Raw genomic sequence first — 21,816 nt, forward strand, 5'->3', positions numbered from 1 at the left:
CTTCAGTGCTTTGCAAAACGTTTTGTTCCTTTCAGTTAAAAGTACCCAATACATACAGACGTCACCCAGAACCATCCTTCGTCACTTAAGTGACATTTGCATATAACAGAGAATGGCACAGTTGTATTTTTACCTAAAATTTCCATAACTGAGAAACTGGTTTCCTGTTGGATCGGGCTCAAATGCGCTATGTAAGGGAGCATTACTGCTGTTCGTTACTCTCAGATCTTCTTAAATACGTAAACTTGTGTGCAGCAGTAAATTTTTAAGTTCAAATCGAATGTTTTCTTCCGCATATTAAGCCAGATGGTTTGCAGGACAGTGTTACAACTGTTTGCTGTAATACTAATAGCAGGAGAACACGCTAAGGAGGACGTTGGTAGAGGACTTACTCATTTTCAGCAACGACTTTTAAAAGTTACATAAAAATCAGAACAGCAGTGTTATAATAACGGTTGGCAATTATAAAGTCCTTCATATATCCTGCCCTTTAATTCTTAAAATTGCTTTACCACATGTAAAGCAGATTTGACAAACTGTTGAATGTCAATTAAAATCTGTCATGAACTTTGCCTCGAAATGGTCTCCAGCATTTTCCCCTTTTTCTTTGAGAGGATGTCTGTTTAGAAAGCAAAAAGATGCCTTTATTCTACAGAAACAAAACAAACTGGGAGGTGTTCCTGAAAAGATAAGGGAATTTTTCAGACAAAGCACTCTTAGCAAAGGCAAATTAATTATTCCCGTCCTGATACCTTTTGCAAGTCATGTGGAGAGCCTTCATCCGTAGTGATGCTTTTTTTCCTCATTTGAGAGGGATTTTGCTATGGAAGGAAGACTTCCTAAAATCAGAACTGCAGTTTTCCTTCTGCAACACAGTGGGGTCATCTGACACATTCCTTTCACTTTACTCTTAAAGAAAATGTCCTTTTCTTCCAATTTACAAGACAAGGTTCTGGTGTATAAATGCTATTTCACACCAAGTGGTAGCAATGAGCAAAAGGATTGCCCCCTTCCTTTGCCATATTTTGTGACCAAATGACAGAAATTTCAGCCGAGGTGGAAAAATGCTCCGAGAACAAGCAGAGGTTTTTATTGCCCTATAATGTTAAGGAACTGTTCTCCAGCACAATACAGCAAACATCAATGGGAAAGGATTACTGTACTGACAAAATATATATATCCTGAGATCAGGCATAAATCTATTGCAGCTGTAAAATGAAAAAAAACCAACAACAACAACAAAACCATGGCCATTCAGCACTGCTCTCCCAGGAAAAGAAACAGTTGCTTCAAAAATTAATAATGTTATCACCAAAGCAAGGGGGGGCTTAATTATTCAAAGGGGAACGGGCTGCTTGCAAAGGATGCTGCCATTCGGGATTACCGTCAGCGAGTGTGCTGCAGAGTAAGCAGCTGGTGGTGATTCAGCCCAGTTTGTGCTCCGATCGAACCCCTCAGCGGTGCAGAGCAGGTGAAGCCCTTGCAGGAGGGTCAGCTGCTGTCCTGAGCGTGCCGCACCGAATCGAAAACGCTGTCAGCAGAAGCCTTCAGCTTCTCGTCTCCCTTTCCTCAGTACCTGCCCGTGTAAGCTGATGTTTGGTGACATCTGAGCTGGGCAGATGTGGAAGTTGCTCAGAGAAATGGTATTTTTAATTATAGATAAAATAATGAAAAAAATAATAATAATGGAGAGAGAGCTGCTGCTTCTTATTTGTGTTCTGGCTTTGTTCTGTTATCCTTACTTCCCCTGGAAAAGGTCACTATCCTGTTGTTTTGTTGTAATAAAACAATCTGAGCCTTCTGGGATCTTATTTCCTTTCCTTGCTTCACCCCAGGATATTTGCAGAGTCTCAGAAATCACACGTTTCCTAACCCATACTGGGGCGTGTATTTAAGTTTCTTATTAAAAAAGAAAGGTTGGTTTGTTATTTATTTTTTTTTCTTGTTGTTATATTTTTCAATAACCCATTTCAACACAGAGCTCCTCTTCCAGCCCCAGCAACCCAGCCTGAGCAGAGTGGAGACTCACCATCAGCCCGAACGGAGATGATCTGGAGGATGAAGAAGACGGGTCCCACACCCCGGGCAAAGGTGAGAGATGATCTCCGGGAGCCCAAAGCCATCGCCCCGCCGCGAAGCCCCCCGATGCAGGAGGTGGTGCGGAGGTTTTCCTCTCCCTCCTTAGCAGCACGGGCTGCGGTGATGGTTTCAAGGAGCCGCTTTCTCTCGGCGGGATCCTGAGTCTTGGGTCTGTGCTTGAAGGCGGGAGGGGTGGAAAAAGAAAGGGAGAGGGAGGGAGAGTGGAATCTGTCGCTTGGCGGGTGTGAAGGGGAGGGGAGGTGGGGGGAGATGTCCGGCCAGCTGGGGTTGGGGAGAGGCTTTGCCCAGTCCAATCGGCAGGGCAGCGAGCAGCGAGAGCCGGTGCGAAAAGTCACATTGCCCTGTCAGTAAATAGCGAGCGGTGCAAGAAATGCAGACACCGGGAGGGAGGGAAAGGGGGGATGAGGCAAGGAACGAACAGGAGAAATCACTGGCTGAGGGGAGAAGGGCAGCTGCATAGCTGGCGCTGGGAAGGGATAAATTTGTGGATGGAGCTGTGCATCCCACGGGGATGGGATGGTGAGTGGGGAGTGCTTTCTCTCTGCGGGGTGAAAGCAGCCAGCGTGTTGCTTAGGGTCGCAGGTCAGCATCTGCCACAGCAAGAGTGACAGTCTGCAGGTGAGAGCTGAGGAAAGGTGGCAGATGGCACCATACGATGACAGTGGAGCTTTGTTGAGAATGGGGACTGCTAGTCCTGCTGCTCCGGATCCCGGCTTCTGGAAGGACAGAAGGAACTACAGGTCAAAGTGGGACTCTGCTTCAAAACACTGCCCTTCATCCCTTCATCAGTGCCCCTGACACAGAGGAACGGGCTGGTGTTCCTCGGGGCTGGAGGCAGTTGGTGAGGGGAATTTCCAGCTCCCGTCAACACTTACAGCAGTGACATCTGTCCCTTATTCCCACTCGTCCTAAATTTGTCCAAACAAAACTAAAAAAAATATAACCCACAATAAGAGGAAATATACGAGTGGTGATGCCAGGATTTATTTCACTAAATATATAAACGGAATAGTTTCGTGTTGCTGTTGGAACTGAGCAGGGCTGAGAAATGTTGTTTTCATATTCCCATCCTATTTTGCTTTTATTTCAGCTTCTTAAAATTTTTTCCCTTAGAAATTCAAAGCTGGGCAAAAACGTTCAGTTTGCTGGAAACTCCAAGCCACCAACAGCTGGAGCAGGAACCCGACCTCCCTACCACCGTGGCCCTGGTGGCAGAAAGGGCAAGGTGCTGGGAGACAGATGTAGACATCTTCTGATCATGATGAGCCTGCCAAATGCTATTTTCAGTCTGATTGGAATGACTCAAGCTTAGGAACCTCCCTGTATGATACTCAAGCAAGCAATAACACCATGGTACTGGAAGCTTTAAAAATGCCTGTTTGATGAATCTGGGTTGATAAAGTTCTGACTCAGGTGACTTTTAAAAGATCTTAGCCTCTTTCCATAGGAAAATGCACAAATATGCAGAAGATCATCTTTACTGTGAGAGTGATAGAGCACTAGAACTGGCTGCCCAGAGAGGCTACGGAGTCTCCTTCTCTGGAGATATTCAGAACCCACGTGAATGCCTACCTGTGTGACCTCCTGTAGGGAACCTGCAGCAGGAAGTTGGACTCTGATCTCTTGAGGTCCCTTCCATCCCCTATGATTCTGTGATTCTTTGGTTCTGTGACTATACATACACACGATGCAAATACACACTTTGAAAGGTGTTGGACAGGTAGCTTTGAATTTTCTGTTTATCCAAAGAACACAGATGGCAGCAGGTTTCTTTACATCGTCTTGTCAAGCAAGGGCTTGTAAGGAACGCCACCAGAATTAGAAGGGCAGCTTCATGCTCACTATATCTTTAACAGTCAGTGCACTGTAACTACATAACTGCATTTTGTGCCAATGGAAATTGTATGCTATGTACTGCAGAAATTAACATGACAGAAAAGGAAATAGAAAATTGTAGCATTCTTTGAATTTTTCTGTTTCTTTTACTGGTGACTTTGCTAATGGCCTAAGATGCATTTTTAACTCTCTGATATTCCAATAGTTTGACATCCGTTTTAAAAATCAGTGGGCACAAAAAGAAGAAAGAGGATGTTGGATCTATATACTTTCAGTGAGATAGCAAAGACATTTCATGAAACTGAGTAACCAGTTACAGCAAGACACACCAACATGAACCGAGACTTAACATGAACCACAGCAGTAGCTCCACGTTTCCTTGACATTTGTCATAGGGCTGACAACTTTATTTGCCCTTTGCTGTCCCTGAGGGATTGGCCAAAGCATTTGTGGGAAAAGGCAGTATCTTCTAGATTTCCATCTAAAATTCCAAAGGTCTGCTTGATTTATTTTGCTGTAATTGGATCATTTTCTCCTGTTGATATATGTAAGGGCATGTTGCCACTCTGGCTCCTGTCTTGGAAAATCTCAGCTTGTATTCTCGAGCAGAAAATGTCACTGATTTCAAAGAATTACAACAGACCACGGGATATGTTCCTTACTGAAGGCATGAACAGTTGGTAGAGTGAACTGGCTTCTTCCTCTCATCCCATCTCAGCTGTAAATTAAGAATGTAAGCTTGGAAGGGTAGGGATGCTAGCCAGTTATTGACTCCTGGAAGTAATTAAGTGCATCACTGCAAATTAGTTGTCCTTCAAATCTAATATTTCAATAGGAAAAAAACCTTGTTCCTAGTGTATTTTGGAAGATTTATATACAACTGAAGAGATGAGGTTCGGGACTGAAATGACGTGCACGTTGTTTTGCATTGAAATCAACATTAATCGGGTTAAATTTCTGCATTTATACACTGGGCTTCTTTGCACCAACTACTCAAAACAAGGTCTGGAGCTTATGATGGATAGATACAGATATAAATATTTGCTGAGAACCTCTAGCATTCACATACTACAGTAACACATTGGTCGAACAACTCAGTGTGTAATGTACAATGTTTTGTGTTACATTACAAAAGATAAATTGTATGTGTAACTTTACACAGTTCATAGATCATGCCTGCCTTGGGAGTAGTGAATGTGCCAACAGTGATATTTTATAAAACACTGTTTCACTGTGTACAAGCTTTTACACAGGGAGTAAGACATGTGAAGGCACGGTGCCATGAAGTATTTATACGTACACATGTGAATGCAGTGCACACAAAGCGCTCATGTACTGTAAAGCACATAATAATACTGTGGGCATATAGTAACTGGAGAGCATCTACATACATTCCCATGTGGAATATGTCATTCAAGTTAAGAGTGAGTTCTTTGCACCAAAAAAACACCTAAAAGAAATTTAGGTGATCAAAGACAAATTTGAAAACATTTGAAAATATGTATCTACAATAGAGTCCATATTATTATTATACTCGGCCTTATCATATCTACTAGTAGGAATAGCTACTTTCTACCATGAAAGACTTATATAATGTAGACATTATAGGTGTGAAAGTCACAATTCTGCAAATTCTTACACGGGATCTTAAGTCTTTGCAGGATAAAGGTGCAAGACCCTAAGGCCTTGAGTGAATAGACACCCTTTAGAAAAATCTGCTGTTTCCAGCCAAGATGTTGGCAGAATTGTTCAAGAATTGCAGCTGGCAGTGAATCTGGCCTTTGAAGAATGCTGGAAAGTCAAAGGAAAGGTCACTTTTCATATCACAAGAAAGCACAATAGAAAAAAAGTTTCTGTACCAAAAAAGATACCTCTCATCTCTGTTGAAGCAGGAGATTCAGTTTAACTTGTTTCCTTGATTAACCAATAAACTTCAGATGTTGACAGTCTGCATAATTTAGTCTGAAGAGCTAAATTTAAATGGATTATAGACTTAAGGTTTACTTACCATCCTATTTTTTTTTAAGAAAGAGAACTAATTAACACAAAAGTGAGTGAGGTAGTGATTAAATTGTTCTAAAAAGTATGACTGTTGAAATTTATCATACCATTTGCAACATGTGCAGCACTGTCCCCAGATGAAGTTGCAAGGACATGCATAGAGAAATTACTGAGGTGTATATTTTGCTTTATGTCCTACAGTCAGTTGAACAGCGTGCATGAAATAATGGCACCGATAAATAACTCCACACCATTTGTGGCATCCATGCCCAGGTAAGAGCTACCATTGCCATACTTTCAGATACTGGCGGATGTAAGTTGATGTAATGAAGGTGTTAATTTCCTACAGGACAGTCATGCTGATGTTGTTGATGACTCTCTACAGTGGAAAGAACTGTGAAAATCAAGAGGATTTGGGTACTGCAGTTCACTAAGATGTCAACCTGTAAGTTACACAGCATCTTCATATTTTCTCCACATACAAATGGAGCTCATCAGCTATACACACCATTCTGACACACTCTTAGTAAACCATCACAAATTCCTTTGTAGATATCTTTGTAGTATTATGTCATTATCATGCGAGACGCTTCTTAAAGCTTATGACTTCAGCTGCACTAGAAATAGGACATCCAGAATTTTGGCTCGGCTTGCCAAACACCATGAAAAGGGATCTGAAATACCTCACAGACAATATAGCATTTACATACAAGTATTGTAATGACTGACTGATGTGTCCTAAAGGACACAGACAAAGTTGTCTGTGCAACTGAAGGGCAGTCAGGAATCATTGGTAGTACTGTACATCCTTTATATTCATTGATAGTACACCTAGTGTATATGGGGATCCAAACTTATTCTACAGCTGTATCCATGCTTTTAGCCCCCAAAAAACTGAAAAAGGGAAAAAAAAAAAAAAAGGGGGAGAGAAAGATTTCTTTGTTTATAAAACCTGAATTATTAAGCAACAGTAATGGAGACAAACATTTTTCAGTGTCTGGCAGTCTGCAACAGTCTACTAGCTGCAGGGAACTTTTTATTTTATTTATACAGAGTGTTTGCACCTAATTAAATGAAAAAGTAGAAACGTGCAGAACTACCTGAAAGTAATTCAGGGAGCTGACAAAAAAATAAAAATAAAAAAGAGGAAAAAGATATATGTCCCACTTTGTGGGTGGTGTGTTGAACACTGAGACCTGTGTGATGGTTCTGCTGACCCTGAGAAAGACTGCAATTCTTACACTTACATCATGTTATGCGGGGTCAGGTGTTGTCATGTGACAGGCCGTGACCCCCATATAAATCACTGCCATGCAAACTGTAAAAATCACACTTCATTTCTTGAAGACTGAGCAGTCTCAAGAAAAAAAAACACAGATATCTGGCCATAAAAAAGCAGCCACGATATTAGTGATACACAAAATGAGCTTCATTTTTTTTCCCGACGAACAGAGGTAAATGTCTGAGTGTTCTTGGTTGGCGTTATTTGGCTGGGAGTGGGGAGCAGGAGGCTGGAATTTTTACTTTCTTCTCTTCATTTTTTTCTAAAACCTTGCAGCAGTTTAATGGGTGAAAGGTATGTAGCAGTGCAAAAGGTACTGAAGTTTAGCCAAGTGGTTTCCCTTGGGTCTCTCTGGGCATCTGTAAAAGTCTGAGTAAAGACAGAATCTAATATTTCGCCTGGATATCCTTCGTCTGTTTGCAGGTGAACCACTCCCATTTCATAGTTTCACCTTTCTCTTCTCACATCCTCCAACATTCACCACGTCCAGACTCCTCAGTCCCTCTGAGCAACCTGCACCAGTGCTTGGTCAAGCTACTGAAATCCTCTGCAGATGCCCAGAGATCTTCCTCTTTCCTCAGAGCATATTTGCAAGCCTACAAGCCCCATGACTAACCCTGAAGTGTTCATAAATCTGCCTTTCCTCCACTAGTCTAACTGGGAGAAATCTCTTCAGGATCCACTTATTTGTATTCCCATTTCTTCTAACAATACCCGAATCTGTGAGAAATTTTTCAACCTCACCAGCTCTTACCTCAGAGAAACCCACCTCAGCACGAAGGCCTCCCAGCCATGTAAGCTGTACTTTAGTCTCTTGTGATAACTGTGCAAAAGGTGCATGGTTCAGTGGTTCTCTGCACTCTTGGGCCAACAAGCAGCAGCTGAATTTCAGTATTCACCACAGATCCCCACACACCTCCACCCACTCTCATCTTGAATGCTTGAGAGCCCCACTGCGGCGAGCCCCTGGAATACAGAGGCTGTCCCTGACAAATTTGTAGGATGAGGCCTCTTCAGGCACTTTCCCTAGTATGTGGCACCTGCCAGGACATTGCTTCCTACAGCAGAGCTGTGCTCCAGCACCTCGGGTTCACTTTGCAGAGTGACATGCGTATCCTTCCGTTTGCAAACACAGGCCGGTAAATATGAACAAAGTGAGTCTGCAGAAAGCTGGGAACAGTGTGTCTCAGAGCTGTGAAGGATCTCAAACAGAGCCTGGGGGATATGCAAGGCCATGACTGTAGTATTTGTCCTGCTTCCAGCGCAGCAATTAATCTACCATTTATTTTACCAGTCACCTCATATTTCGGCTTTTGTGTCTCAGCCTGGTTCTCCAGCTGTTTCCTAGAAGTTTATTTAACTGCATTAAAAGGTATGTTTCCTGGACCTTAAGGAATCCTCAATTTCTCATTAGCTGTTAGCTCTGCCCTCTAGTGCTGCACGCGACACAGGAACTGGATGTCGTGTCATAGACCAGTGGCTTTGCCATAAAACCAAGCTGGCATTTGAAAACGGACCACATTCAAGGTCAAAAATCTACATGTTGACTAAACAGGATAGATATTTTTTGCCTCCCAGGAGTGGCTTACCGGTCCACCTGTAGTCATTTAAACAGCAAGCCTCTCAAATTCAGCCCACCTAACATCCAGAACTTGACAGTGCTGAGTGGTTCAACTTAAGTTTACTTACTGCATGCTTATAAGGCTCAGCCCATGGCTTTGGTCCTCATTGCAAGTTTTCAGCTTCTGAAGATTTGACCAAATGTCTCTCTGAGCAAAGCACAACTGAGAAACCTCTGTGCTTGGAATTCGAGGTTAAGCTAGGATGAATGGCTGAGCCAACAAGATCTCAGAGACCTGCTGAGGCAAAAGGCTTTTCTAGCAAGCTAACACAGTACCCTGATGTCTCAAATAACAAGGTATAGTCATGAAATACAAACTGTACCTAGACACTGAGTTCTGGTTTCAACATTTTGAAGACTGCAGAGCATTTGGAAGAAGTTCTGCACTTCTGCACTTTGCACTTAAGCAGAAGTATTTCTAAGTAGAAATTTGTGCAAACCCTTAAGAGCTGTTTTCCTAATTCCACTTGAGGAAAATGGCAGTGCTCAAACACACCAAAGCACTTAGGATAATGCTGTCATATTCCTAAAGAGTGGATGAAGTGAAATGAAGACATACGACATCTTCAAAATGCACACCATTATAAAGGTCAGTAATGCTGCTTGGTTAGGCATTAGGGAATATGAGGCAAATGGAAAACAGAGAGGGAAGAAAATACCCTTTTATATTCCTGGTCTTCCCTTCCTTCCCTCCCTTCCAGCTAGCATACTTATCTTTCAGTCTGACCCCTTTCACACATTTGTGTCTCTCCAAGTCATTCAGGTAAGGAGAGAGGAAATGAGCATTTTGAAGTGTAAAGCTACTGAGTTTTATGTTAGAATGTTTCATAGAATGGTTTGGGCTGGAAGGGACCTTTAAGATCATCTCCCCTGCTACAGGCGGGGACATCTCCTACTAAATCAGATTGCTCAAAGCTCCATCCAACCTTCTTAAACAACTCCAGGAAGGGGGCATCCACAACCTCTCTGGGCAACCTGTTGCAGTGTCTCACCACTCTCACAGTAAAGAATTTCTTCCTGATAAGTACTGGAAGGCAGCTACGAGATCCTCCCAGAGCCTTCTCTTCACCAGACTGAAAACCACAGCTCTCTCTGCCTGTTCTGGCAAGGGAGGTGCTTCAGTTCCCTGATCATCTTCATGGGCCTCCTCTAGACTTGCTCCAACAGATTGCTGGAGGAATAAGCATGACAGAGAAGAGACTGCGAAAGCTCATGAAGATACAGATGGCACCAAGCTACTAGGGGAATCTGCAGAACTGAGGCATGGAAAGAAAGGTTAGAAACAAAAAGATCAAACGATTTGGCTCTGAGCGATTATGAGGAAAGCTAATTTCTGTTCTCTCAATCTGCCAACTACATTCTTGCCCACAGTGTGGCTTTCCATCTTTTCAGAAAATATTTAACAGGTTCTCCTCTGCATCTTTTCTCCAGCTTTTCAGTTCTGAGTCTCACACTGACATTTAGTTTTCCTGGAGGAGAAAGCTAAAGAAGCAAAGCCACATTTTCTGGACAGACACAATGTCAAGAAAAGTACATCTGACTCAAAATCATTGTCAAGGTCCCATGCAAAGTGATGGTCACCAGGGATTCAGCAGTATCAGCAAGCACTTGGGCTGGGCTGCATTATGGTACTGAGAATGTTGTTTCAAAGACTGAATAGCTAAACAACTTAGAAAAGCAGATGTACCTGTTAGTTTTACAATGGCTGTGCTACACTTTGGGAACGTAATCTTGCATGTTCTCCTTTTCAATGCATCCCTTTAGTTTGCGTCAGGGAAATCAGACACAAGATATTCAACCCTTGCCAAATACTATCCACAGCTTCCAAAGTTCACGTTCATTCTTGAGATCAAGTCTAAACCTCAGGAGCTGAGTAATACTTAAGCATCTGTTAAAGTACACTCTACATGCCATAATGACAGCTAGGGTGGGCCAACAACATAATTTGTGTACCAAAATCATTAACCAGAATTAGCAGTCTGTGAGCTAATGTCAGCCCTTTGGACTGGTGCACTCTTGCAAATGGGTTTGAGCTTAATAATTTGAGAAACTGTAATTGGTGTATCAGCTCTTGCAAGATTACTAACATTGCAACCAACATTTTTTATTACCTGCTACAGAAATAGTAGTGGATTATTATTAGCTTTAAAAATACTGAAAAGAGATAGATTGTACTTTAAACTTAAAATGACATCAAAACATACACTTTGAGCAGTGGAAGTAGCCAGGATATTTTCGACGCAAAAATGTTTATTTTTTTTAAAAAGAAGCATTCTCTCTCACCTGGTAAAAGAAAAATCAGTACTGTGTATCCTCAAAGAACTGGTAATTTTAGCTCTTTAAGTAGAAGTATGAAGAAAATAACTCTGGACTCCCAAGCCACTCTAAGGATGGAATATTGCTACCAACGAGATGACTTTCAATCTTTTAAATTAAAATATTTTTAGTATATAAAGCCTTATTAGCATATAAATCATATACTCCATTTTCAAATGAAATTGGACCTTCCTCTGCAGTCTGGAACATCTGCAGTTTGTAATGGTACAAAGAAGCTGCGCAAACTGAATCAAGACAGAAGCTTTTTGTGCGTACGTGCATACATGCATGCATATGCACACGTGTGGGTGAGTGTAATTCTGAGGGTGTATGAGAAAAGGAGAGAGAGAAAAGGGGAGAACATTTTCCCTTGCTTCTTTATTTTTACAACTCAGGATCTGGCAGTAGGTGATTTCCAGACATTGATCTAATGTTGCAGACCTCACTGTATGCTGATACCTCCAGAATTAGATCTGTGGTTAAGACTTCCCACTTGAAGAACTTTGATATTTTTTCTGTGTACCTCATGCACATGCAATAGGTTTCATTAAATGTATTAAAAATATAATTAAAATATGAAATGAAACAACTTTTAAAACTCAGTATTTGTCAAAAAAAAAAAAGGGGGGGGCTATGAAATAGAAAGGTTATTTAATAAGGGCTCTGATAAAATATTTGGATAAATAAATCAGCATTCAATTATTATTATATAATTTCAGTAGCTGAGACACTGCTGACCAAGCCACTAAAACCGATTTTATAATAGACATGAATTACTGATCAGTGAATAGGGTTTAAAATAAAACCTGTTCCTTCTGGTTTAGTCTGTGTTCATAGTGTACTTATCAAACCCTTTTTTCTCTATCTTACTAATCTTTTTTGGTCTCATTCAAAGTCTATATGTTATCCTCGGTATTTTTTCTGGCCCAGATGGCGAGCCAGTATTTGGAACACAACCAATACTTACTACTAAGACAAGCAGTCTGAGGGTAGGAGAGATGACTGCATGATAGCTTTGCACATGAATGCACGTGCAAATGTCCTGTGTCTCTGAATGCAAGAGAGTTATTTTTTTAGTATTTCATACTTCTTTTACTAGTCAGAGTGGTACTGCAAGAGCAATCCTAGCTCCCCATCCAAGTCATGGTAAGTGCTTCTGTGGTTGTCTTTGGACTTCACTGCTTTTGTATTCAGCCCATTCAATTCAAATTGTATGCAAATTGTTCTACCCAGGTAGACTGTATGAGGAATCTTCCTTTAATATAGGCTTTGCTTTGAAATCTGGAAAAAAATAATTCCTGATATTTACCCTAGAATAAATATGACTCAGCAACTTCAGCCAAGGCAAATCCAGCCTCCTGAACAGTGTGATTGCTTTTAATTCCACAGGGAGAAGGGGTACATGAAGTGGCTGTATGGAGACTGAATATGATACAACTATTTCTGAAGATTTAAGAAGGAGTAAATGGATACAAAGAGACTACGTTATAGCCATAAAATTTTCAAATTAAATGATATATTTAAACTGAGATAGGAGACGCTTCAGTGCACATTACGTAGGACACATCCCAGAATTTTGAGGCAGAGGAAGAAACGTAAAAAAGTCTAATAAGAGAAGAAGAAAGGGAGCAATGAAAAGACAACCCTACTTCAAGTGAAAGGGATAGGATGCTACAGGGAAACACTAGGGAAAACAATATAGAATGGTAAAAAAGAGAGAAGTTCTAAAAATGAGAATGATCTTCTACTTTGAAGAAAGAGTCAGACTTTGGGCCATCTTGCTGAACTATTACTTCAAGCCATATGAAATTCTGGCATCACAGACTATGGAAAGTAGGTTCTGACAGCCCTCCATGGATTTACATACCTGCTAAAGTAAATGAGAAAATGAAAAGAAAGAAAAAGTTGGAAAATAAGTGGAATGGAACAGAATAGAATAGAAGGGACTTTCAAAAATCATTTAGTCGAACTGCCTGACCACCTTAGGGATAACCAAAAGTTAAACCATATTATTGAGGACACTGTCCAAATGCCTCTTGAATGCCTCTTGAACAGTGGCAGGCATGGGGCTTCATGGGGCGTGTTTCATTTGACTGCCTTCATGGTGAAGTGGGTAGAAACCTTGCATGCTTGATTTCAGATCTAACAATTTTAAGAGTGCACTCTCAACACTCTTGAATATCTCTGAATTTCAAGTAACTTTGCCCTTCCAAGAGAAATATATGCAGAACAGCACGAGTGTGTGGCATCTAAATGCTTTGAAACACCTGGTCTCCAAATACCTACATGCCCCTTTGCTACGATAGGGCTAATAATTGGATAAATATTGCAATAGCTTCAAATAACTAATTGCAGATACATAGTTGTCTAAAGCCCTGATAGATCCCAGAGCCCTAAAGCAGGCACCACACTTTAAAATAATAGGTACACATGTAATCATATTTCCTGTTGGTTTGCTTTGCTTTCTCCTCCTAAATCTCCCGTACTGTTAATATCTTCATTTCTACCTCCATCTTTGTTTTCTCTTCTCTGTTTTATATTAACGTGTCCGCTTTCTTCTTTCTCTGTTGTTCTTCTCTTGACTTTATACAGTAACAAAAAAAAAACAAAATATAGGGGGAAAAATGAAATATTGCAATTCGATTTAACTTCTTGTACATCTCATGCTATGTTGTACATGCAATCTTAGCTTATGACTGATGTTTCACTTGAGAAATACTAGTTTTATTTTGGAAAGAGAAAGTAGTTTTCTAGTACACGTGGTTTTTGGGAAAATATTATCTGAGTGTACCCTGAAGGCTAGGAAACCAAAGGCAAATAAAAAGAACCTCAAATTGATTATTTTTAAGTCAGAAGGCAAATAAAAAGGAAGCCCAAATTGATTATTTTTAAGCCACCCTCATCACGTATGATTTTGGAACACTTAAGGTTGGCAACACTGCAACATGGATCAGACGTGGTATTTGCCAAAAATCAGTCTGAGCTTTCTCCATGTGTTTGCTTCTTTTTGTGCTTTTACCTGGTAGCAGTGCAGGATTTTTCAAGACAGGTTGTTAAAATACACTGTCAAGGGAATTTCCTGACTGCCACGCTCCCTCTTGTCTTCAATCCTGGATGAGGATGGGCTTTGAGTCTGGCTCCAAAACAACCTCAGTTCTCTGTCTCATTCCTTGGACTGATGTATTAAACCTTAAAGTTTCCTCGTGCATCCTCTTGTGATCAGAGGTACCAATTAATTATACAAATCAGTGGCATTTTGACAACACAGGCAGGCAGTCCTCGCACTTTTGGAGGTGAGAAGGGCAAAAGCAAAGCCATAGCATCATCCTCCTATTATGGGATGGGGATCAGTTTCCTCTGCTTTGTTTCCTCTGCTTTTAATAGTCTTAACTATGCCTGAGAAATGTCTCAGCTTTAATAAGAAGCTTTCCAAACTTGACCAGAACTTTATCGGTGGCTTGCAAAGGGCAACTCTCAACAGTTTCATAGTTTTTTATTTATTAGGAGAAGGAGCAGAAGCATCAAGACATTATACAAGTGAGATTGTGTTCCCTGTTCTCAGATGTTTCCTTTATTTGTGTAGCTAAGGTGTCTGTAACCCTGGTAAGTACCACACTATTTCCAGTCAGATTAACACAAGTTGTTCTGGAAATTCCATGGCATGCTCCTCTCTATGCAACTATTACTTTATTTTTCAATCATTTTTAGGCTTGATGCCATCAATTCCACTCAGATATAAAGCCTGGAAATCAGAATATGTAGAATCCATAAAGGAAATAGCATACAAAGAAGAAAAGCAGTTATTTACAACTAGAGCAGTGGGGCTTTTCCAAGAATTTCTAAATCTGTATATTCCTTTGCCCACGATGTTTTCAGCTTCTGCGGTGGACAGTTTGACAGATCTGAATTGGAATGACGTTCAACACATAAGAAACAGAAACAAGTGCAGAAATCTTGGCAGCACTGCTGCTGGCTCCTTGTTGGTGGCACAGATATTGAGATTAATCAGCATTATAGCTCAGGACACGATGAGTTAGGACCAATTGCTGACAGGGAGCCATGGAAGGATTTGGCAATCCCCGTGCAAGCTGAACTTACCACAAAGGATTTTGCGGGTGTCTTGCAGAGATGCACTCTGCTATGAATACATATACGAGGAAGCTGAACATTTCCAAACTCCCAGCAATGCTAGGAGAATGTAGATCCAAGTTTACCTTTCCATTAGGGCATCACGCTCTTTCTCCACATTACTATCAGTCTGTTCCTCAGCTATGTGCAGACGCAGCTGTCTCTTTCCTGAACCTTCTTGCCATTTGGAAGCTGTTGCTGTATAAATGGGGACAAAAGCTTGAAGCTTATCCTAGCACTTGCAAGAACCGCACAGGAAGATAAGGTGCTTAAAATCAGCAGTAATATCCTAGGCTGAATGGTGCATTTAGGAGCTGGCAGAACCTGGCTTTCGAAGCAGCATCCTTTTGAGGGGCAAAGGGTCTTATAGATACAGCCAAACTGTTAGAAAAATTCCTGACTGTAGCGCTCATTTGTCCAGTTCATAAATCTGTCTCTCCCTTCTTCAAAGTGCCAAAAGCTATCTAGCCAGACATCCAGCTTTTACAAGACAGTCTAACAAGCTGTCTGGCTCAATTAGTTGAACTCTGATGGTGCTCCAGATTTTCAGTCAGCAGACCACTTTATAAGTAAAATATCTACTCACAGACCCCATTCCCTTCCGGTACTGGTAGCTTAATCTACCATATATTAGCTTTAATATGTGTTTCTTTTTTTTTTTTTTTTTTTTTTTTCCAGTGAACCACAAGAAAGAGCCTTGCAGTCCATCCACACACCACAGTTTCAGATCCTTGATTCCTCAGCCTTTATTTATTGGCCTTCTTCGCTGTAAATGGTGTCAGTGATATTTTCTATGGTCTGGTTATGCACAACACGATGAGAAAAAAAGCTGCATACTTGGTATGACTGAGAAATTCTGAGTACAAAAGTACTCTTTGGGATTTCATCAGCCTGAGCTCACTCTGTTCTTGGATAATCCTGTAACAGACTGTTCTCTATGATCACAGATATAAATGGCCCCACAGAAGCTGGAGTGCTCGACTATATTACCAAGATACACTGCACGCGGTTATAACTAATTGCTGTTTCCATTATAACTTCTATTTTAAAGCTGTTATGGTGCAGTTAAACAGCAGCAGTCCTTGTAAAAGCAATGTTAAGGCTTTTGATCAATAAAGAGTAAAATAACTCTGGAATTCTACTAGAATTACAGATTTGTTGTGATGCCACTTCCTAAAAATGGAAATGCTTAAGAAAGAAACCTTGTTTGAAACCAATTCTTCAAGATCTACTCTTGGCACGTATACAAAGGGATTCTCTTTCTTGGCAGAGTAGCACAGTAGCTTTCACCTTCCCATGTTTCTACCACTCACTGCTAAAAGCTTCAACCATGGTCCCACGAGTGCTCCAGAGAACCTGGCTGCTTTGGTGATGAAGCACGATTCTCATGGGCGATGCAGGCATTAGAAATGCAGCCACACAGGCAATGTTTTAAGGAACAAAATCCACCTCAGAAACAAAAGCCAAGAGACTGAAAATGAATTATTCCCCATTATTTCATGTACTGTTTTCTTTTTCTGAAGGACTATTATCCTTCCTCCTATAGTTCTTCCATAAGTGCATACAGTTCTGTTCATCTACAAAGTGAGTCCGTATCTTTGCGCTCTTACAGCATTGCCTGTACAAAGCTTATTCAATTACCTTCTAGCCTGTGACTGAAAACTGATAGAATCCTGAGTCATGAAAAACAAAGAGAAAATGGTAAACACACTATGGGAATGTAATGCTACTAGAGTTCTTATGTTTTCAAAACTTAATACATTTTGGCAGGGAAATTCAGTACAACCATAGTGATTCATTTTTGTCTCCGTTTAGTTTTTGGAATTTGACTAAACTCTAGCAATACTGTGTGAATCCAAATAAGATGCTACTTCTGTTTACAATCTTTTATTACATGACTAACTAATTCTGCATAGAACTTTGGCTAAATATATAGAGCACAACACAACAACTCATCCTACATAAAGCAACTAACGGAGGAGAAAAGCTATTTTAAAACTAGGTGCACCTATTTAACACATTTTAGGCCTTATTTTCATGAACTTTTTAACTTAATATGCTGTTTTTATGGGAGATAATCATCAGGATTACATGGAAAGATGTTGGCAGAGTAACACATATTGTGAAACAATTCTCAAAATACCAGTCAGTATTCTCAATTATGCTTTCTACTTGATTGTTAAAAGCCAATCCTGTTGACCCAGCAGTATACACTTGTTTTTGCAGCCACTGTTGCTGCTAAGTAATGTCTTGGGAAATCCTACACCTTTTAAATTTTATGCAAATCATCTAAAAGGAGCCAATTCTAACACTCAGGTTGAATTAGAAAATAGGAAAATACACAAAGTAAGTAGTTTAAGGACAAAGTTGTCTCTAGCTAAAATGAAGCGTGAAGTCCTAGTGACATTATGAAAACACCAGACTGTACATTAAAATTCCTAAACATCGCTTCTATTCACAACAAGCCAATGAAAACATTTGTTATTTCTGTGTCTAAAAGTGAGTTTATAAGTTAGGAAAATGATGTCAGTGTAAAAGAATTCCAAACTAATTTTATCTGATTGGCAAGTGAATTCAAGTACTGAGATATTAAATAAATATTTGACAGCACCATTCCATAGTATAATTTATTTCACATATGCACTAAATTAAAACAAAACGTTTAAACTTTTTTCTAAACTGCTAGCAATTTCCAGGCAAACCACAAAGTGAGATGACGGTGATGGTTGCTATTGTGTAACGGTGGAGAACCTTCTCATTCTTCCAAAGGTCATAAAGAGTTTTGAACAAATAATCAAAACCACAAGGCAAAGAAAGGTATGGCAGTTAGGTTTGAACTTGTAATAACAGAATTTAAATTTATTCCACTGAGCACTTCTGCTAGTGGAGGAAGAGGAATCAAAGCTAAAAGCCTGGCACCATATTTGTATCAGGAAGAACTACTGTGATCGTTAAGGAGCCCAAGGTCTTTCCTGGATCTGGGAAAATTCATTCCATGTAACAAGCCTGTTAAGATAGTATTTGAATCTGTGATGCGTCTCAGTGACTGGTGATGAAATATGTTTGTCACATAGTGACCAATAGGTATCAGCAGAGGATGACACACACAGGGATACACTAAGCCCTGCTGAGAAGGACTTACATGTCCTGGTTAATGGAAAACTTAATATGAGCCAGCAGTGTGAGCTTGCAACCCAGAAGGCCAATAGTATCCTGGGTTCCATCAGAAATGGGGTGGACAGCAGAACAAGGGAGATGATGGTCTCCCTCTGCTCTGCCCTCATGAGGCCCCAGATGGAATACTGCATCCAAGACTCAGGCATCCAACACAGGAAGGATGTGGGGCTTTTGGAGGGGGTCCAGAGGAGGATCATGAAAATGATCCTCTCCTATGAAGAGAGGAGGAGCAAACTTGGCTTGTTTAGCCTGGAAAAGAGAAGGCAGTGGGGAGACATCATTGTGGACTTCCAATAATTAAAGACGGTTTACAAATGTGAAGGAAATCAACTTTTTACAAGATTAGATAGGATAGCGATAGGGGAAATGGTGTTAAACTAAAGAAACGGAGATTTAGACCAGATGTTAGGGGAAAGTTTTTTTACTGACAGAGTGGTGAGTGCTGTAACTGGTTGCCCAGCGAGGAATGGGTGATGTCCCATCCATGGAGGTGTTTAAGGCCAGCCTGGATGGGGCCCTGGGAAATCTGGTCTAATACTCAATCTAGCAGTTGGTAACCCCACCTGTAACAAGTGAGTTGGAACTTGATCCTTGAAGTCCCTTCCATCTAAGCCACCCTATGATACTATAAATCTGTGATTCTATGATTCTATGACAAGAGGCATATAAGAACTATTAGATATGTTGCACAAACAGATCTAGAGCTCAGAAATCCTTTAAAAGGGAACTGGGATTCTGTGTACCATTTTTTCCTGTATGCTGCAATGGGAATACGTTTTCATATTTACGTAGTTTTGGAAGAGATGCATTTAATTCAGTGGCTCCTACCAAAGTAGAGTTTCTATGAAAATCTGTGCTATTCAAAATTCAAGCAAAGAAGGAAGAGTTTCACACCATCCCAAGGATACAGTGGAACATTTTTCATTCTATAATTATGGGAACAGAAAATCAAACTGGTTTAAACTTGGTTGAAATGCTAGGGTCAAAGAACTGAAATTCCTTCTGACTGAAAGACTATTAATGCAGAATTTTGATTAGAATTCCCATAGAGACAATACATAGCTGCAAAAAGTTCAGCTAGTTTATATTCCAGAAGATTTATAATGAGTCAAGTTCATAACTAATGAAGAAAAAAATACAGGTAGTACTTATCTCAAACGAAAGCTTTACCTAGAGTACCCTTTACCTAGAGTACCGTACGCTTTTGAAATCCTACAATACTCTTAAAAGATTTGGATATTAAATGCAAAACAAGAAGTACACAATAGTACTTACACTTACAAAACAAGAATCAAGTTATCTAGGTTTTTTCCTCCATTCCAGAAAAAGCTACAGCAATATATTTAACAAAGTCCCAAAGAAGTGAAATGGAAATGAAAGCTCAATTTAATTTATGTACTGAGATCAAATTTGGAATGATGTTTTCCAGGGTTTTTTTTATAGTACATTTTATGTTTCCCCCTTCAGATTCTTCCTTGGCTTACAGAAGTCTGGAGTATCTATTGATTATTCTACAAATCATAAACCTTAAACAACATGACATTAAAATACTTGAACTACGGAAAGAAAAAAAATTGAACAGACAGTATTGGAGGTTCTGCATCAATCTTCACTCTTGAACTAACAATTCATATATGAATATACACATTCTAGTCTTCTTGATGTACTTGCCATTCTGTACACAGGGTTCTTTTCTCTCTAAACAGTGTTAATACAGAAAAATGCATTTGTTGTGAAGCTTCATTCTAAAACAATACAGACTCTGTATAGTACTTTGGCATTGTTCTGGATGAAAAGCATTACACGCACGTAAGCTATGTTTTCTTTTGTAATAACAAGAACAACAAAAAAAACAATTAGGGAGATTAAAAAGTGTGAAAGAGAAGGAAAATACGGGTTTTGAAAAAATATAGTGGTGCTGGGAAGTAAACACTTAATCTTCCCAGGCTTAGAGTGCCACATAATTGCCAATGTGTAGTAGCTGCTCATTTTATTGATCACTGAAAAATAAATTCTCTTTGTGTACATGGACGTTATGCTGTACTTTGGAAGTGCTGCACTCCGTGGCTACTGAAAAACAAGCAATGACCTATTTTCCAACAACACGCAGAAAAGGCCAGAAGGTTGACACCAAAATCAGTACTTAATTATCTACCATCCTTCTTTCCAAAGATATCAATATCTTCTTTGATAATTTTCCTATTTGAAAACTTCTTGCTTTACTGTACATGGACAGATGTTACATACAGAATCTTTATGGATAAGCATCATCAAATTGGTACAGATTGAATACATCTATTGTCTTTCTGTCTGTGTGAAGGTATCTGAATGACATGAATTTTGGTCAATTCATGTGTAACTCATAGAAGAAGTTTCAACCATCTGTAAGAAAATGCCTCATATGTTTTCAAACTACAGGAAAATTAACTTATTTTTATTTGTATGTCAGAGAATATGAACATATTGCATGGAACTATGGCTCCACTGAATGAGTACAGTTTTTTTTTTTTTTAACTAAAATAACACTGCTCAAGTATGCACCATTAAGCAGTTACTGTGCTGCTAATCTATTATCACAAATTATGTCGGATTACACTGGTAAAATTCAACTAGAAAATATTAGAGCTACCTGTATTCCTGATCGTACTTGGTTTGAGTTGAAGTGTGACAGATCCTGATGTCAGACTACGTTCAGTACAAGTTCAGAGCTGATGATGTATAACACTTTTAGTTAAGACCAAAAAAGTATGTATGCCACTCTTCCCATATTCTACCAAAATAAATTACAGTTTTCAAAATAATATTATTGAAAAAATACACTTCTAGTAGGTGAAGAATTTTAACATCGGATGTAAATGCAATTGCACTTCTTTCTCTGATCTTTAATTATATTGAATTTCTTCCAACTCTACTTCCCTCATCACCTCCTATCATGACCCTAGTGCAGTGTTATGTTGTCCATTAAACTGGAGTAAGTTTTTCTTCTGGGCTTATAGTGAGCGCAGGCTTCAATTCTGCTGATCTGCACGGTGTCTGGAGAATTGTTCTGAAATGAGGTTGGTTTACCACTTTTGTTGTAAATGCCATTCTACAGTGCAAACACATACGTTGATTTGGCTTATTCATGTCTTTCAGCTCTCCGATGTTACGCTCCATAAAATTTTACCACAGAATCATTGCAACAAGCGTATTTCAGGCATCCGAGGCTTAATCCTGTACAAATATCATGCAAACACCTTGCTTCTCAGTATCATTTTGAGTCCATTTCTGTAGCATGGAGTGGTCATGCTTGCTGTAAAGCATCCTTTTCATTGAGCTCAAGAACAAGCAAAGAATACAAAAAACGTAGATGGCT

The 21,816-nt window shown here is 39.9% G+C and overlaps 1 protein-coding gene and 1 long non-coding RNA gene across 4 annotated transcripts in view; one reads left to right on the forward strand and one right to left on the reverse strand.

The window, feature by feature from the left end:
- Positions 1-2,260, reverse strand: part of SUSD5 (sushi domain containing 5) — a 44,646-nt gene extending 42,386 nt beyond the window's left edge. The window contains exon 1 of the mRNA XM_031553975.2: positions 2,030-2,260. Coding sequence (XP_031409835.2) covers positions 2,030-2,123 — 94 coding nt within the window. The 5' untranslated portion in view covers positions 2,124-2,260. The remainder of the gene's footprint in view (positions 1-2,029) is intronic.
- LOC146544158 (uncharacterized) lies at positions 1,412-16,398 on the forward strand. 3 transcript variants are annotated; one of them, XR_014883999.1, is made up of 5 exons: positions 1,412-1,643; positions 1,994-2,091; positions 6,139-6,210; positions 6,287-6,382; positions 15,963-16,398. It is a non-coding gene; the product is annotated as an uncharacterized LOC146544158 (long non-coding RNA). The 3 variants fall into 3 exon arrangements; XR_014883998.1 differs by lacking the exon at positions 15,963-16,398 and adding an exon at positions 7,643-11,779; XR_014883997.1 differs by lacking the exons at positions 6,139-6,210; positions 6,287-6,382; positions 15,963-16,398 and adding an exon at positions 3,214-6,118.
- The last annotated feature ends 5,418 nt before the right edge of the window (positions 16,399-21,816 follow it).

Source organism: Meleagris gallopavo, chromosome 6, assembly GCF_905368555.1.
Source record: "Meleagris gallopavo chromosome 6, MGAL_WU_HG_1.1, whole genome shotgun sequence".
Taxonomy (NCBI): Eukaryota; Metazoa; Chordata; class Aves; order Galliformes; family Phasianidae; genus Meleagris; species Meleagris gallopavo.